Source organism: Lycium barbarum, chromosome 12 (genome assembly GCF_019175385.1).
Source record: "Lycium barbarum isolate Lr01 chromosome 12, ASM1917538v2, whole genome shotgun sequence".
NCBI lineage: Eukaryota > Viridiplantae > Streptophyta > Magnoliopsida > Solanales > Solanaceae > Lycium > Lycium barbarum.
In genome coordinates this window covers 74,630,018-74,649,898 of record NC_083348.1, presented here as the reverse complement: position 1 = coordinate 74,649,898, position 19,881 = coordinate 74,630,018, and the positions used below count along the sequence as shown (strand labels likewise).

Genomic DNA, 19,881 nt, shown 5'->3' with positions numbered 1-19,881 from the left:
CACCTGGTATTGTGCTTAGAACTTGGTTTCCTGCTATAAATCAGTTGCTAGTTCAAAGGGTTCTGTTCTTGGCTGCTGCATATCCATGCTACCCTGTACTACTGTTTTCTTCTGATTTAGATTCTTTTCATATGCTCGTCGGCCTAAGTATAATAATAATGTTGATTTGTTTTGGTATGTTTGTCTTCTCTTCTATTTCTTTATTTAAACATCAGTCCCATCTAGTCTCCAATCCCTCTATTTGTTGACATGCAGCTAAGATTAGATTATCGCTTGCATGGTTTTGCCTCACTGCTACTGTTGTGGTTGCTGAATCTGAAGATTCTGTCCGCATTTTAATTACTATCTCAGCATAATCATTTATAATCTTGAAAGGTTCATCTAGTTTACTATGTATTATGGCTGTTTGTTGTTTATTCTGTTACTATTTTGACAAGACAAGCACTACGCTTCGAGGGGAAATTAGCTGCCTGCTGGTTGGTTCCATAAAGAATAGATATCACATCTGAGAGGCCTGCTTTATTTATGAATAAAATGGCCTTTATGTTTGGTATATGTTTGCTACCCCTATATAATCTGAACACATTAACATCTCCTCTTTCTGTATACAATGTGATGTTTATTGACATTTCTGGAACCTGAATTTTCATCAACCTGAACAGGACTTTATTTTTTCTCATTATTGTCACATTCGACACCCTTAAGCCACTTATATCTGGTTTCGTTGAGCACGTTATATATCTGCATCTATTCATCTTCATGTGCTAAGTATACTCGTGTCGATTATGTATATGTGTGTACATGACTGGTATACTTTAGCCTATGCATCTTTATAAATGTATACATTTGAGATATACCAAAAATATACATAGTATATACAGTCTGCTGAACCGTTTTGAGTGTATATTTTACGTGTTTAATTTTATTCATCGATCATGTGCTAATCCTTTTCTTTTTTTCATTTTTTATGCATGACCATCGCATACGAGTCCGAGGGACTTGTCTCTTTTTTTTGCATTCGGTGTTGGGCTAAAGGCCCAACGAAACCTCCCTCGCATCAGCTCAGTCCGCAGCAAAGAAAATAGAAAGACATAAAATTTTCTGGGCCGGAGCCCAATAAGCAGCAACAGTCCGCAGCAGCATATAAATTGTTATTGGGCCAAAGCCCAACAGCAGCCTTTGAACGCAGCCCAATCAGCAATCTGAAAGTGGGCAGAGCCCACTTTGATATCTCCAACGCCCTTATTTCATTTTTTTTATGCATTTGATTTGTATTTGTGCAACTAACATTTTACTGTTTGTTTCCCTAGCTAATTGAACCTTAGTGGGTTAGTATAAAATTTAGTTTTAGTTAAAGGGTAGTCAATCTGATGAAAATTAATAATTAGTCCCGTAAGTTTCATTTTCTTCCGTTATATTGAGTTTATTTGAAGCATTTAAAATATTTAGGGTAATTAATTTTCAATAGCATGAAATTCGTATTTTTCTTGAGTCAAAGAATCATGTTTTACTATCTTAGGAATTTCAAAACGTCACTAACACGCAAATAGGGACTAAAGAATATTTTGTAGACATCTTAAGGTTTCATCCAAATTATACATACTTTAGTCAAATGTGGTTAACGAAGCATAATCTCGTGTATTTCTAAAGCGCAAAGCCAATTAATACATAATCGTTAAAATTGTTTTCACATAGTTATCAAAAAGTATGTTACAAATTCGCATTTCTTCTTTCTATGTATATATTATATGTAAATTTTATTTCAAAGAGCATTATTATTTAAGGTCTTAGCAACATTTTATAAGTTTATTTTGAATGGCATTTGAAATTTCCTTTTATGCAAATCATCACGTTTTCTACAGGTCTCATTCTAAATAGCATTTTTTATTTAAAGTTTTTATCAATTTCTATCAATTTTGTTTGAAATGGCATTTGAAAAATCTTCTTTCATGCAAATTATTATATTTTCTTTAAATCTTATCTTCAACAACATTCTTATATTTTTCTTAAAAAACCTTAGCAACATTTCTTAACCTTTTTTTTGTTTTTCTTAAGGTTTAACGTCTTATTTAGCATTAATTAATTAACCTAAGTTTGGTCGGATAACCGTAAGTTAACGGATTCTAAAGGATGCCTAACCCCTTCCCTTTAGGATAATATAGAGCCCTTACCTAGAATCACACTGGTTAAGCAGACTATTAATTGAGGTTTAGTTTTAACTTTACCTTAGTTAACATTTAGATGTCCTAATTCATCGTTAAATTAATTAGGTGGCGACTCCTTAAAACAAAATAAATAGGAATCACCAATACGTCGTATCCCTAAATTTAACCCGGGTTAAAATGGGGTGCGACACATACTACAACACAAACAAACCTTCATAACATCATAAAAAGGAATTAATTCTTACATTTTTCTCTTATCTTCTTCACTTGACCAAGTTGTTAAATTGATGAAACAAGCTCCCTATCCTCCAAAATAACTACACCAAGTTGTAAAGGACCCTTAAAGTGAGTCATATACGAGCTTATCCAAGATGATGACAAGCAAGAAGCTACTAAAATGGGATTTTAGTGAGCAAGTAGCTCGTTAACTGGTGGGGAAATCCTTGAGAGGGTATATAGTGGGGTTTTCCCTAACTTAAGTTGAGAAGTAGCAAAATGCATATTATTTCCATACTAGCTAAAAAAAACGTTGCTGGTGTAGTATGTATAGGTTCTCAAGAGGCAAGTGTATTCATCAAAGTAAAATAGTAGTTGTAGACTATTTAGTGGACCGTGGGGTCCACCCCCAACAATCCTTTTCTTTGATATAATAATTCTTGTAGATTCAAATAGGTTGTACTAGTCATCAAGTTTATTTTTACTCCATGCAACCACGTGTAAAGGTCTCCACTTCAATCACTTATCCACTATTCCTTTAATGTATTGAATTGTCTCTCACGAATATCCATAATTCTAATGTTGCTGCTCAATGAAGTTCCACGTTGCTGTTCGATAGAAATGAAGCTTCCTTTTTTTTTCATTAGTCATCACTAATTCAAGGCACCACGTGCATGTGTACTTGTAGTGCTTGCAGCCCACTTAAATTATATCCATTAATTCCTTGTCTTCCACTATAATTCCCCTCTTAATCAATCACATGCATAATTAATTTTTAACCCCAATTTATTTAAATAAATCATTTTTGATATACTTCATATGCTCATTATCATAATCATGTAGTATAACATAGTCCATAGCCTCATTTGCCACACATAAAATATTATTTTCAATCATCATCGTCACCCTTTTTCGTCTTAAATCATTTTGGGACTTCATTCCTTGTATACACCGAGCTCTTGATTTTCATCCTTGAATGTGATCGAATTCTCCGGGCTTGAGTAAATTTTGCTCATATTGGACGATTAAATTTTTCCTAGTCCAAAAATACGGCATATTATGGCTTGGACCGTATTTCATCAAATAAATTTCTATCCTCGACAAAACTTATTTTCTTAGATTTGTTTAACTTCAAATCCTTACGGTACATGTGTACCATCACTTTAACCACCTATAAGCTTGGGCGATAACCTCGTGTCCGTTACTAATATCATTTAACTCGCACGCTTTCCGACGTACGAAAATACGGGATGTAACAATTGAATTGCGTGGGTTTGCATACGCATAAAGACCATAAAAAGAGTTTCGTTTTATGGTTCTTTCATATACGTTTTCTTTAATTGAATGAATGTTCTCTCAAAATACTTCAATTGGTACGCACAAAAAATAGGCTAATTCAGCAGCCTTTTGATCAATTTCTCGTGGCGCCAAATTCTCATCAGTACGGGTCAAGGGAATGGACCCCTGGCCTCGGATTTCCATATAAAGAACACGACGACCATAAATATCCTCTTTAACTTCTATTCTAACGGACTGAATATCTTTTATAAGGAATTGGAAGAATATGCGACGATTTTTTCCCAAAAAAACCCAACGAAAAGATATTTATTTTCCCGGAAATCCCCAATTGCTATCGTTTCCTATATAAATAGATCATAGATGGAGAAAAATAAGTAAACAAAAGCACTTGTATATTTGTATAAGTATAGGGAAGAAATATGTCATCCCAAGTATCAACCAAGTTGATGGTATTCAAAGTCCAATATCTGCTAAGTTTGATGCTCTTTTTTTTTTTTTGGTAAGCGAATTTTGTATCAATCACCAGTGAATAATCACAAATCTATAGCAAGTTTATACTCACTTGCTATTTCTTATCTGGACTACATCACAGAAAAAAAAAAAGAGTAAACTATTACACTTTTAGAATAGAAACTGCTGGACAGTAGCTGCAACCCTTTTGCTAGCTCGAACATCACACACATAAGCCACCTCTCTAGCAATTAGGCTTTATCCTCTACTCTTTTGTAAAAAATTCTCTGGTTTCTCTCCATCCAAATAGCATAGATAAACTCAGCATATAGCATTTTAAATATTTGAGCTCTTTGAGATTTCCTTTTCCCCTTCTGAATGATTTGCTCGGGGTGTTGATTCCAGCAGCTGCTAGCATCAAACTGGTTTTGTGACCAGAGTAAGAGTTTCTTCCAAATTGCTACAGTGAAATCACAACTAGTAAACAAGTGATCTCTGGTTTCCTGATGACTTTGGCACAAGGCACAATCTACCTAAACATCCATCCCCCAGCTATGTAGTTTATCTTTAGTTAGTAATCTATCTTGTATCTGTAATAGTAAAAATTGCTTTTGGTTTGGCAGTGTTACTGAATATCAAGCACTTCCATGGAGGCCTTTGGTGGGATCCAAGCAACTGGAGATATATACTTCTAATGAGAGACTTTCCAATAGAGGGGTTGTGCTGAATTTGCTCAGTTAATACTCTAGTTTCCAGAATTTTCCTCACCATCCAGCGAGCTTGCTGAGGTGGTTGAGCTTCATGAAACTGCTGATCCTTGATATAGAAGGCATGAATCCACCTAATCCAAAGTTTATCTTGTTTATGTTCCAAATCCCAAAAGGTTTTGGCTATAGCAGCCTTGTTCCAAAGTTGTAAATTTGTCAAGTTGAGCCACCTACTGATTGTGGAGTACACACCCTTTCCCAAGCTACAGGAGCTTTTTTAGTGATTACATTTGTCCCAGACCAAACATAGCTCCTGCAGTATGACTCAATAGCTTTGAGAACTTTGCTAGGTATGAACATTTGGGCCCAATATGCCCGAATACCAAATATAATAGCCTGAACCAATTGTAGTCTTCCAGCATATGATAGTTTCTTTGCTGTCAGGAAGAAATTTTTGCAGTTATCTTCTCAATCAGAGGCAGCCACTGGACCATAGTCAATTTCTTGGTGGAAAGAGGCACTCCTAAATACTTGAATGGTAGTTCACCACAAGAGTAACCAAGAAGAGATAATATACTATCTTGCACATCCTGAGTAGTGCCACCAAAATACACCGAACCTTTCCCAAGATAAGTTTGATGCTCTTTATATCAAACTAGGTCAATTTTTCAGAAGCTCGTTTGCTGTTATCAAAGTCCTCCAACTGAAGCCCCTGAATTCCCAATATTAGAAGATTCTTTGGCTCTTTCCCCCTCATCCCTCAAATTCCTATGGCTTCGGCACCATGTCCTCTGATGATGACATAAATCACTACTCCTAGTTCATTTTTTGATTAAGGGGGTCTTGAATATTAATGAAGTTTATTTATGGAGTATTATGTAAAATAATGCAGCCGGGCTCAACAAAACAACAACAACACATCCAGTAAAATCTCAAAGGTGGGGTCTGGGGAGGGTAGAGTGTATGCAGACCTTGCACCTACCTTGGGAGGTAGGGAAGCTGTTTCCGATGGCCTAAATTATCGAGTTTTCTATATATGTAAATATTAGTATAGCGAAAATAATCACCTTTTTCTCTCGACTCTTCGATGCCATTTTGAGACAGTTTAATATTATGCATGCTTAATTATGTTTGTTTTGTCTTTATTCTATTACTTCTTATTATTATGGTGTGCTGCTACTGAAAGAAAAGAGGTTAAGATATGATGTCAACCCTCTTTCTTTAACCATTCAGTATTTGACACTTAGTGGCTCGACTATTCCTATTTGTGTCATGTAGGGCCCATTTAAAGAAACACACTTCCTACCGAGAACTTTCATTCCCAAAGCTCGAACTCAAGACGTCTGATTAAAATTGGGAGGTTCACAACTATACCACCGCATCCCTTTGTGCTATGTACCGTATCATGCTATCACTTCATTCTCATAGTCAATTCGATCATAAAGCCTATATTGTGAAGCATGGTTAGAGCATGCATGACACATAACATTACTTGAACTTTAACCTTAACCTTTTAAGGACCCAGAGCAACAACTAATAAAAGTATAGCTTGGACTCTTATCACCCAGTAATTAAGAAGATCCAACATCAAATGGAATTTGCTAGTTTTGATTTATTTAAGTACCTCATCATTTGTGAAGGCAGTTCATCCACTTTTCTAAGCCTGCTCTAATAGAATTGATTACAATGGGTTCTTTGTTGATGGATATGCTCAGCAGTGTGAGCACAATATTGTTACTGTTAGTTCAATAGATGGGAACGAGCCAATAAAAAAAATTCCTTGGCACGCCAATTTCAAGTCTAAATAAACTAAAGAACCCTTTTTATGTCAATGTTAAAACTTGGAAGCAATCCATTGTTTCTAATGAATAGAACATCTGATAACAAAGCACCTCTGTAACTAGCAAGGAACAAAAGTAAAATTCCTTAATATTAACATAGGAATTTAAAACATGATTCCTATTTTAATAAGGAAACTTTCTTTCCATATACTATATGTTAGGAATTGAAAACAATTCGATTCCTACAAATAAGGAACTTTTCCTTTATATATATTTAAGGCTGCCAAAGTTTTCCAAAGAAACCCATCGTTCTCGTCTCTGCCTGTCAAGGTTGGGTTAAGGTCAGCGTACACTCTATCCTTTCCTGACCCCACATGTGAGATTACACTGGGTATGTTGTTGTTGTTGTTGTTGTTGTTGTTGTTGTTGTTGTAGTTTACTCACAAATCTTCTCTTCGATTTGATATTTTGGGCAGAAAGAATTAGCAATGGGAGAGAGGAAGGTTTTGAACAAGTATTATCCACCAAATTTCGACCAAACAAAGATTCCAAGGTGAAAACAGCCAAAAAATCAGCAGATGAATGGGCACATGATGCTTCCTATGACTATTCGTTGTGGTAATTGCGGTAATTACATCTATAAGGGCACAAAATTCAATTCTCGCGAGACGTATTTGGGAATCCATATCTCCAGATTCTACATGAAGTGCACAAATTGCCGTGCAGAGATTACGTTTAAGACAGATCCAAAAAATTCTGACTATACTATTGAGTCAGGGAACATTAAGCCTTTCAGATGAGAAGAAGAAACAAAAAAAAGGATGCTGAATTGGAAGTATGTGATGATCCGATAAAGTCATTGGAAAATAAAACCTTGATTTCTAAGAGACAAATGGATATGCTTGCTGCTTTAGATGAATTGAAATCCATGAAATCGAGACAATTAGCTGTGAGCATAGATGCAATGCCCGAAGGTTTGCAACAGTCAGATGAAGCAAAGGTTCAGAAGATGAAGCTCTTATAAGATCAGTTTTCCAGGGATCAAATTCAAGGGAGATTGTCAAAAGAATCCACGATGAATCTGAAATTGATGAGCAGGAAGATGCTGATTTAGTCAATTTCTTTACTTCTGAAAGTTCAGAGTCAGAAAAAAATTACTATGTCAAGAGGAGAAAGGTTATTGATTACAACTTTAACAATAATGATTATACCAAATTCATTTTCAAGTCCTCATCAGTCAGAGTATCCGTAGTGAAGAAGCCACCCACAGACTCCAACAGCAAGAAGATAGAAGAAAAAAACAAGATTAGCAATGGTCTGCAATCTCTATGTCAACAATACGAAAGTGATGGAGATTAACTGATTTGGTGTTGCGACTTTTTCTAATGCTTAATTTGGATGATTAGTTAGTGTATACACTCTGCTTATTTTTCCCTGTTCATACACAATACAAGGCCAAACTTTTTAAAACATGCTCATTTTAAACACTTTTAAAAGTTTGTCTTCCTTTCATAAACTTCATACTCCTATTTAATTAGATAGTGCCACGTAAAATGAAACTGAAGAAGTAACAAGAAAAGGAAAACAAGTCCAAGTTCACCAGTTAGGCAAGTTTTCCGTGAACTAGCTTAATTAGGATCAAGAAAATTCAAAGAAAAACGGCTTGAGAGCAAATAATTGGGCTATGTAGCCAATAGATTAAGGAGCTCTATATAGCTGTGATATACCGTAGGTTTAGTACTAGATATCTATATATAATATAAAGCTAGGCATAGACAAGGTGATGTGGCACCTCTCTATGGCCATCATTCCTATTTATCTTTTTTCTCCTTTTTTTGGCCTTTTTCCTATTTTTTTCTGATTTATGTGCTATGTAAAAAGACTTAAATTCACTCATTAAACTCTCTCTTTATTATGTTAAATATGCTCAAGTTTTTACTCCAAAGATGAATGTAACGTTTTGTTTTATCTTTATCAGACTCTTGGCTTTTACTCCACTGATTTTTCTTGCTTTTCATATGCCCATATTCCTTCCCCATTAAATTTCTATACCCACGTTATTTTCTCATTGAATCTCATCAGTGTGACGTAAGTAAATTTCAATAGCTTAACAGCCACAAAAACAGTATATAATAGTATTCCAAACACACATCCCTGCCACTTCAAAACAAAGAATTCATCTTTAACAGCAAAGCTAAGATCGATAGTGAGTCTCACCTTTCATATTATCTTTCTCTCTCTTTCTGTTAATACACAAATACAAATCTTTTGACTGAATGTTTATTATTCTTCAATTTTAAAAGGAATTATAGAGTTGTGATTTAAGAGGAATAATTGGTAATGGCTGCTGATACATGTATATATTTGCTTATCATTTTGTTAAGGAACCAGAAGGTATTTTTTAATTTTATATTGTCTTCAATTGTTATTTCAACGTCTTCCGTATCACACAAGTTGCAGTTTTTCTATAGAGGTTCTTTATATCACCAGTTACAGCCTTTTTCAGAGAACTAGACAACACCTCTTCAAGGAAATATAGTCCAAGAGAAGGAGTACATGCACCTAAATCTAGGTACATGGAAATCTACAAAAGAAATGAAGAAAAGGAAAAATGAAGTATTAGAAATCAGGAAATTGCAACCACACTTTTATTTTGTTTTCCTTTTTAGTTTTTATTTAACAAGAAATGAAAAAAATAAAACATAAGTATCAACAATTCATGCTATGAAATAAAATATTAAGAAAAATGCCTTGGAAGAAGAAGAAAAAAGAAGTAGGTTACGTCTTAGGTTTACAATATCCCTGGATTTCATTACCATTTGTTTTCTTTTTATTACTTTTTTTTTCTATTATTTCTATACACTTACTTAAATAGATCGGTTTTTTTAACATGCAATATTTTAAGCATCTGTTTTCTATCAAAGAAATAGGATGTCCAAAAAATCATGAAAAGTTATTTGATTTGTAAAACTCATTTTCTTTTATAAAAATTAAGTGTGATTTTAATATCCAGTCACATAGTCTTTTCTCACTACCGCACGAAGTGCGGGCAAGTACACTAGTTATAATATAAGCTTAATCTGTTACAAATGAAAATGATTAGCTGAAATCTCCGTAATATAACAATAATTACTAATAAATTTTGCAAAATTAGAATAAAGTGGCTCAAAGTACGATAGTTAAACCCTGTAATTTTTGGAGGATTTCATCCCATGTTTAAGTTAAAATTTAGGACATATTTAGAAACTAATTAATAAAAAGTTACCACAAACTGCAACTTTTTATAACTAAAATATTTAAAATGGACATATGCTTTTTCTTTGTTGCGCATTAATGAATGTGTACCCAGGCCTAGCCATCTACTTAATTTTCGAAGATTGCAGCTTTCGTAAGTAGCAACTATTTACCATTATTGCTTCCTATATAAACAGATTATCAACGAAGAAAAAATTAACATAAACATAAGCACTTGTCTTTAATTACGTATACAAAAATATGTCTTCCCAAGTTTCAACCAAGTGGATGATATTCAAAGTCATATATCTGCTGAGTCTGATCATGTTTATATCAAATTCAGTCAATTTTTCAGAAGCTCGCTTGCTTTTATCAACAGATATTCCTCCAACTCAATCCCCTGAATTTCCTAATACTGTTCCAATATTTGAAGATTCTTTGGCTCTTGCCCCAACCATCACTCAAAATCTTATACTTTCTTCTGATTATAGTACAGTATTAGCTCCTGCTTCGATCCCAATTGATCCTATAGCATAAAATCACTACTCCTTTTCATCATGTTTTGAATATGAGGGGTCTTCATTAGTGGAGTTTAGTTATAGAGTAGTGTTGAAATAAAACAGCCTTTATCGTGGGAACAAGCTTAAGTATGTGGTTTACTCTACATATTGATGTAATATATTAAAAATAAAGCTGGCCTCTTCCGTGCCATTTTGAGACAATATTATGCATGCATTCTTGTGTTTGTTTTGTTTTTATTCTTTACTTCTTGTTGTTATTATTATGGTGTGGTGCTACTGAGAGAAAAAAAGGTAAGATTTGATGTTATCATCTTTTTTAACTATTTAGTATCTTTTTTTAACTATTTAGTATCTGGTAACTCTTGGTTCGACTATTTGAATTTGCGTCATGTAAGGCCTCTTTAAGGTCCTATCGAAAACTTTTTCATTTTCAGAGCTTGAACTCTAGACTTTTAATTAAAACTGGAGAGTTCTCATCCATCGCACCACATCCTTGGTGGTATCTTATCCTATCAGGCTATCATCAGTATCATTTATCATTTCTTTCTCTTATTCGATCGATCTTAAAGCCTATCTTGTGAAGCATGCTGAGAGCATGCATATGGCGCAAAACGTGACTTTATCTTTTAACTTCTTTACGGATCCATATAGTAATAAATATCAAACAGAATTTGCTATTAAGACTTAATATTTGAGTCTACCAGACTGTAGTACAAATGTGACTTCTTATATCTGTATAGCAGGAGAAAACGGAATGAGGATAATTAAGGACAATTTTTGTCAATATATTATCTATTATAAGAAGTAAAGAAATTTTAAGGGTGGGATTTTCATTGTATAGGGATATTAAGCGTTCGATTTAGAAATACATGTGGTGTATCTAAAACAGAATCATATTAGAGGTGTTTAGTGTAATTAAACTTTACCCTTTAATTAGTTGAGACACACCTAAAATAATTTATATTGCAGCTATATGATGTATTGACTATTCTTTATATCGTAAGCATATTAAAAGTGGAAGCACTCTTTGATAATTGATGTCCATATATAACAAGCTTCTTGCCACGGTATTGTCCATGATTATGCGCACAATATTTAGTCTGCCAATAACTATAAATAATCTTTATTTATAGTGATTAATGTGCCGCGTTCTCTTTACTAAATATGGGCATTTTGGTCCAAAAGTTAAAAAGATACAGTGCTTTATTTTGGTCAAAAATGAATTGCACAGCCTCATTTCTTTCATGCATCAACAAGATCTGCAGCTTTCACTTTATAATTTAGCACTTCAAAACTCTGATAGGCATAGCAGCTTCCGGCTGGTTCTCCGCGACCCTAAGAGATAATTACATTAATTCTGAGAAAGCTCTCGACTGCGTTTTGCTGCACCAACAACTGCATTCATCAAGATACCGCGAAACCCAGACTTCTCCAGCTCGTGAATTCCAGCAATGGTTGTTCCCCCTGGTGATGCAACATCATCTTTAAGTTGACCAGGATGCTTGGCCATACCGGTGACCATTGATGCTGCTCCAAGCACCTGCAACACAGAATCAGTGGGTCACCCGACCAGCAGTATGTTCGAGGGCATGTATGTTCCTCTCTTGAAGAAGAGGAAGTATCTGAACACGGCATCACTAGCGTGCAAGTCACGTAAATTTTAGTTCAAGTAAACAAGAAAAGTTCAATGTAGAAAAGTTGAAAAGATGACTTGCCCTTATCAATAACAAAGGAGAAAGCACTCAAAAGATGATCACAACTATATTATCCTTATTGAGGGTTAGAACAATGCTTACTGTAGTTTTACTAACTACATTAAGCCACAATATAATTTTTTGAGGCATTGAAAAGAACATTAATTGATGCCAGTAGAAAGATGAATACAAGTTAGTACATTTCTTAAAAATGGATTGTACTTGTATATCTAAAAAGGTGCAGGGTAAGTTAAATAATACAGTATATAATACTACAACAACAACAACATACCCAGTGTAATCCCATAAGTGGCGTCTAGGGAGGGAAGGATGTACCAAGACCTTACCCTTACCTTTGTGGGTAGAGAGGCTGTTTCCGAATAATATAATACTCCCTCCGTCCCAAAAAGATTGTCCTCTTTTGACTTAACATAAAGTTTAAGAAATAAAGGAAGACTTTTGAAATGTATGGTGCAAAACAAGCCTTAGATATTTGTGTGGCTGCAAATCATCTCATGAAGTTAAATTGTTTCTAAATATAGAACGGGGACAATCTTTTTGGGACAGACTAAAAAGGAAAAGAGGACAATCTTTTTGGGACAGAGGGAGTATAATACTATAGCCTAAAAAATGTAGATGATGGTAAGTAAACCACCATCTTTGTGAATAACCACCTCGCCTCTATAGAACAAACGAACTTTGACATATAAATGGATCTCAGGCTGAATCAGAGAGAGCAAAAGAAAAAATTTCCCTGCTTCTTACTATTTCAAAGAACACAACCATACAAACATATTGCACGACAGTGTATGAATAAATTGGTGGGTAACTGTTAACTTACGGTTTGAGATGCTAGTCCAAGTGCAAGCTCCCTAGGTAAACCAGCTGCCACTCCTCCATCAGCCAATGCCTCTATTGCTAGAAAAACATACGCTGGTCCACTACCACTGACATTTCAAGGAGAAAGAATAGACGCTGTTAACAATGGTACTGGATTCCAACTTTGTATGAACTCAGCTTGTCTATGCAAAAGCAGTTCGGAAGAACTAAGATCACAAAGCGGACTCAACAAACAGCTAGTCACAGGAGCAGACAATGGCATCAAATTTAAGTGAAAATAAGTCTAGTTTTAGAAACACTAAAGAAGGAACATACCTTAAGCCTGTAACTGCATCAAACAGCTTCTCATCAGCTTTCCACACCTTACCAATAGCTCCAAATAACTGGGAAATTAATTCTCCATCTTCTGTTGTTGCCTTTTCCCCCAAAGTAAAGACTATATAAAGGCACTTAATTAGAAGGATACTTAAATAGTAATAACTGATAACAACTCAGACATAGTTATATTAGAATCAATCGGAAAATTGAAATTGCAAAAGTCTCTCAGTAACCAACACTAGAGAAAAAATTTCAAGGTAAAAGATTGACCACGAGAAGATTTTCATGTCACAAACATGTAAAGTTCCTGTGTACTGCAGTTGTTTGAATATACATAGGTTCCCATTTACAGAAAGCACAAACAGTATGCAAATCACAGACATACATATGCACGTGGAGATACTCTGTGTTTACAATAAATACATTGTATAATTAGCATATATAAGCAGAAAAACTATCACCAAATTTAAACTAGCATACTGCATACCTTTACATGCACACACTTTTACACAAAAGCATACACACACATCCACATAGAAACATATGTATACACACTTGCGCTCAGCTATCCACGGAAATTTTTGTGTCTAAATACATAATAAAAATACGAGAATACATCCAAAAAAAGAGACAAAATTTTTAGACATCTCATTTCAAAGTCATAGTACGAATAAATTAAACCTTATTTTTTCAAGATATTTGAATAAAAGAGAGCCAAGTGACTTTGAGGTAATATCTCCTCCATAGAAGACCTGATTAGCACACTCCAACTATCCTTTTTCTCAATTCCAATCAGCTGAAGCATAATAATCCACTAAAGCATTTTGTCTTCATGTATAAGCTTAAGCTAGGTAATAATTCATATTAGGTAAAATGGTGCGTTCAAAGTGTAGAGGTGTTCATGTCAACTACCATAATACCTTATTCTAACCTATGTTAGTGTTATCAAAAGCGAAAAGCGCAAAAAAGCTCTAAGTTCAGCTGGGGCTTTAAGCGCAAAGCGCAAATAAAGTGTGGGCTTTAATGAAAAAAGGCGCGATGGTGCAAACATACAAATATATATATGTTTAGTCCAAGACTAATAATAATAAGCATGAATAACAAATATATGGACAAAGAAATTGTAAAAATATTACGATAAAGTGAAATATCAATTAAAAACAATCAAAAGTGAAATATCAATTATCTAGTGTCATGTCTTCAAGAGAGGCTCACTGGGAAGGAAAAGTATGTCTTAGGGTCTTGATGATAACACTGAAGCGCACATAAAGCGAAGCGAAGCGCTCAACATGTTTTGAGCCTCGTTTCAGGGCTTAAACGCTCCTTAAGCGCGCCTTTGACAACACTGACCTATGTTGCTCGGACTCGGGCCCGGGTATCGGATACGAGTACGGATCTAGATGTAGGATTCGTCATGATCTAAATTTTAAGATTTGTGGCTACAGATCCAGGTATGGATATGGATGCGGGGATTCGGCAAAAAATAATTCAAAATTCTAAAATAGAGTTATAAAATCTAAATTATGAGATATTATGTGGAAAAATTGAGGAGAAAATATTGATTAAGAGGAGAATCTCGGAAGGAGATAAAAGGAAAAGGAGTGACATAGAAATTTCTATATACAAGTTATTCCATTTTCTTCAATTTCACCATAGCTTTTGTTTTGATTACATAAATCATTGAATCTGTCTGGAATTTCTCCCTCGATTTTGGTCAAAGTACCCAAAATTGGTTGACCAGATCGGGTATGGATCCCACACCCGTGTCGTGTCGACACGGGTGCGGCACCAAAAGTGAAGAGTCCAAGCAACATAGATTCTAACAACTCAAAATTTTATTTGGATGCACTTTGAAGTAGGATCTGGAAGTATACATGTAAAAATTCATGGACAGTATATTCGTCCAGATTTTGTCAATTCCATCTTCAAAAACATCTAACGATCATAAAATCAGTAGGAGGCCTCTTTTATTAACCACTTCAAAGAAGATAGAATCACTTCAATACATCAACAACAAGCATTTGGTATATCTATTTCCGAAGTTAATCCTTGGACAAAATTAGAGCTCCTGTGTACAGGGAGAGGAGTTCACTCAGGAATATTATATTTGACGGAGCAAATCAAGTAGAACTGTAACAGGCCTCAAATATCAGTATTTATTTCTCATTTACCAGTGGCGGCTTCACCAACAGCAGAGGGAGTGTTTGGCATCACCCTAATAAATCGGCCTTGACCTGCCCATTCCTTGAGAAGAGGAAAAAAATAGAATATGCTTCAGCAAAATGGGTTTAAGCAAACTACCAAATTGAATCAACAACGTGAATGACAAGATATGCATGCTTGTGGGCATCTTGTTGTCTTACGCTTTACTCGAGCAAATATACAGGTAAGCTTTAGTAGACACTAAGAGGCATGAAAAGCTTAGGCATGTGAGCTGATTGTCAATAAGTTGAATAGCTGATTTCACCTTTGTTTCTAGAAAATATGATTAAGGGAATAAAAGATCTTTACTGAGCCAATTTTAAAGTTCCCAATGTCAAAGAAGCTAGGCACTTTTTTGGAATTACAAGAAGAATATGTCATTGATTTGAAAAAAACTGAGATGTTAGGTTGCAAGGCAGCAATGAGCTCAATAGAAGAAAATCATAATAAAATAAAAAAAGAGAGAAATTATCCATCTTTCAACTATGTACTTTAGGTGATTGTTAATCAACTATATTGCAAATCACATAAGATTTAAAGACACCATGGTACCCAAATGACATTATTGTGACTTGTCCTATGTTGCATCACTAACAAAAGACCCACGGGTCTTGGATACATGGGGTATTAGATTTTCCCACATTGGTTGAGAAAGTGGATTTTTGTTCTCCCATATGGTCTTGGATAATCCTAATCTAATAAGATAGCTTTTGTGGTTTAGACCTAAGGGTCATTTTTCTTCACATACGCATATTAAGTATTTATCATCAGTATATTAAGAAGTATTATATCTTTCCTTTCAATAGTTTCTTGATGGAGATGGATTAACAGTCCTATTTTGTTTAGTCTAGAGTTTTGCCATGATTTAAGCTTTCCTATTTGTTACTTTACGGTGATTTGCGTGATTCTCAACAAGTTTTCCTTATGAGTCAAAGGCAGCTCCTGAAACTACTGCATCTAAATTGAAAAGCTTGTTTCTGTGTTTCTACTTGTTGAGGAATATTATGAGAAGCTCTTACACCATTTGCACACAAACCTGCAAATCCTTTAACTTAAGACCAGCAGCAACCGACACCAGAAGCTTCTTCTCTGAGAGGATTGGCTTCAACTGTGACACCACATTTTTAACTGCATTCAAAAAGTGAGTAGAACAGCAGAATCACCACCAATTTTCAAAACATACAATAATATGAAAAAGCAATAAATCTGGCAACTGCAGCGTCTTTGCCTAAAATTCCCACAAGAGAAGCAAAACAAAAATATGTCAATCACTCAACTAAGTGTGCCTAAATATCAAAATAGTAAGGTTGGTGATATAAATCCTCTATATACTTTTATTCAAGCACTTTTTTTCATAAGTACTATTCTTTATTTTTATAAGTGCAAAACAGAAAGAACAGACTTATCTGAAAAAAGTCATGGACTTTCTAAAACTAGAGGTTCTCCAAATCTCACACTTACTGCTGACATAATGTAACCGTAACAACTGCTAAACTTTAACCCCAACTATATGGTATTGCCTATATGAATCCATTGCTTCAGCTAAATCCACATCGACTCTGAGATATTGTATCTTTTAAGACAATTCCCTCCATGTGAGTTTTAGGTCAATCTTATCCCTTAGTAGCATCTCAATCACCACAAAGCTGCACCTAAGACTGGTGCATTTTGACATAATGTAACTGTAACAACTGCTAAACTTTAACCCCAACTATATGGTATTGCCTATATGAATCCATTGCTTCAGCTAAATCCACATCGACTCTGAGATATTGTATCTTTTAAGACAATTCCCTCCATGTGAGTATTAGGTCAATCTTATCCCTTAGTAGCATCTCAATCACCACAAAGCTGCACCTAAGACTGGTGCATTTTGAAGTTTAAGTAAGACATTGACAAATCATCTCAAACAATTTTTACAATTATGGAGAATCAAATGTTGGCATTACTTAAGCATAGTTTTATACTGTGAATCATAACGTTGTATTAGTTATCCAGACATTAAATTAGTAACACAGAGTTGTATCGGCAGAAAGTTGTATTAGTTATGTGGAATGTCATGCAAAGATTATTTTTCTTATGCAGTCAATCAAATGATCCCTTTTTACAATAGGTTGTTCACAGTTTCATCTTACGGTTGCTTAGTTCTAACATCTAATTGAAAAAAGGTTCTTTCACTTATTTTGCTGTACTTTTTCACAAAATTGAAACTTTCCGACCGTCAAAACAGAAACAAAATTATTGCGGAAAAATAGACTTCAAATTCTCCCGCAAGTGTTGAAAGGAAAAGCATACGAAAGATTCTTTTTCTTTAACAAGGAGATGAGAAGAGAGAGAAAGGAAAAGAGTTGAACCATACCCACTTGAGGCTTCAGAGAGAATATAATCACATCACTGTCTTCAACCACCTGCTCTGACAGAAAACAGAAACATGTAAAATAAGAATCTTCAAGGAACCAATAAAAAGTTATAAGAGAGGTAAAGTGAGAAAACTAGATTCAGTAACTAGATCTCAGATTTTTCATTTTACCAAAAAGAATAAAGAAAATATACTTTAGAATGCAGGCTCCATTTATTAGTTTTTTAATGTAAGAAAGATCTCCAGAAAAAACAAACAAAAAATATTATGTATGAGAATAGAGAAAGAAGAGAGTATAATTTTTTGTTATTCCTACGATGATATGACCGAGAGGCGTGAGGTGCTGCTGAGATAACAATTGCTAAGTATTTGTCAAGGCAGGTTTTTAATGGTGAGTCTCCTTGCTTGAACAAAAATTTTGAGGTCAATCTTAATCCAAGAACTTTGCTTTGTATTATAGTTACTATTTTATCTGAAAAAGGTTTCTCCTTTGACGTATTCAGGGTCACTTGTCTTGCATCACTCCAAGTAATAAGTCAGTTAGTCCTAGCAGTAAATGTTTCTTTTCCCATAATGTAACTTATCAAAAATTAATAACTGTGGTTGTCCTATTAATAGCCTACAAGGAGAGCTTGAAAACATCAATAACTTGAAGCATTTATTAATTAGACTAATCTTGTAGTCTGAACATATGATCAAATCAATTTGGGAAGAAAAACACATATGACCAATTCAAGATTGTCCTGTTTCTTTAAGATCCTTTTTTATCAATTAAGAAATGAGGAGTCGATATCCAAATAAAATGAGTTAAGGCCTACTATACAGTTTCTTTTTTCTTCTTATAACTTCCGTATACAAGCCGTATACCAAAAGGTAGAGAACCACCCAGCCAATAATATGGTTCTTTACAAATGTCACCCAATCTTCTGTCCAAAAGTTTTATGGGTACACTAAAAATTAAGTAAGAAGCTTTCATAAAGACTAGAACGATATATATAGACACACACACACAACAACAACACACCCAGTGTAATCCCACGAGTGGGGTCTGGGGAGGGTAAGATGTACGCAGACCTTACCCCTACCTTGTGAGGTAGAGAGGCTGTTTCCGATAGACACTCGACTCAAAATAAAATAAGACAGCAAAATAGCAAGATACAAAACAAATGCAGCACCAGATAGTAATACACGAGTATACATTAAAAGTGAAAATTATTATACTAAATAATAGCAGATAGGCATTCAAGATTGACAATGTATAAGGGTACCTGGTTATTATTCTCAAATACAGTAACCCCAATAGACTCAAAAGCAGTACGACGAGCCGATCCACTATGAGCTGTTCGAATACGATTAGCAGGCAATATCCCAGATTTAACAACACCTCTAGCTATGCTTTCAGCCATTTTTCCAGCTCCTATGAACCCCACCTTGTATGAATCACTTGGAATCGGACAAACATTCGCCATTGCAAAAACTATGAAATAGTAAGATTTTACGTTTCTCCTGAAAACAACAACAAAGAGGAAAACAAGAGTCAGAAATTCACTGAAGCATTTCATCGAACATCTAGAATGCAAAATAGAATTCCCAAAATAAACAGTTGCGGAAATTAGAAACATAAGATCATCCAATTGAAACCCAGAATTAGAAACAAGAAATATAAGAGAAAACGATTAAGAAATCAGGAGGTGACAAACCTAAAATCAGTGAACAAGTCCAGGAAAACCTGATATTGTGGTTTAACGCATTACTCAACTTCCTATTTGAGCTCAACTACTTTGCTAAGTGACTGTTTAGTCCTTATATTCTGTACTTATTTGCAGTTTTATTGTCAAGTATACATCTTCATATCTCTTTTTCGATCCATGTCGGACTAGCTTAAAAAGATACTTTGAAATATAGAAAACACGTACTTCTATTATCCGTTCCATATTAACTGTCTTGTTTTACTTTCATTGACTAATTTTTTAAGTTTAATTAAATTAAAAATTTAAATATTCAAAAATTTAACAAAAAATACTATTATAAATTACAAACCTTTGCATATTAATATGGTGAAAAAATATATCTTAAAATATTAGTCAAAATTCAT

The 19,881-nt window shown here is 34.5% G+C and overlaps 1 protein-coding gene and 1 pseudogene across 1 annotated transcript; one reads left to right on the top strand and one right to left on the bottom strand.

The window, feature by feature from the left end:
* Positions 1 to 3,902: 3,902 nt before the first annotated feature.
* On the top strand, positions 3,903 to 8,073 carry LOC132625168 (uncharacterized; annotated as a pseudogene).
* Positions 8,074 to 11,467: 3,394 nt separating this feature from the next.
* LOC132625169 (pyrroline-5-carboxylate reductase) lies at positions 11,468 to 19,676 on the bottom strand. Its single transcript, XM_060339987.1, has 8 exons — positions 19,487 to 19,676; positions 19,055 to 19,292; positions 17,787 to 17,835; positions 16,464 to 16,555; positions 15,397 to 15,469; positions 13,223 to 13,343; positions 12,909 to 13,014; positions 11,468 to 11,913 (listed from the first exon to the last, which is right to left on the bottom strand). The coding sequence occupies exons 2-8, from the start codon at positions 19,253 to 19,255 to the stop codon at positions 11,725 to 11,727; spliced, it is 831 nt and encodes a 276-aa protein (XP_060195970.1). The 5' UTR covers positions 19,256 to 19,292; positions 19,487 to 19,676; the 3' UTR covers positions 11,468 to 11,724.
* Between the last annotated feature and the right edge of the window lie 205 nt (positions 19,677 to 19,881).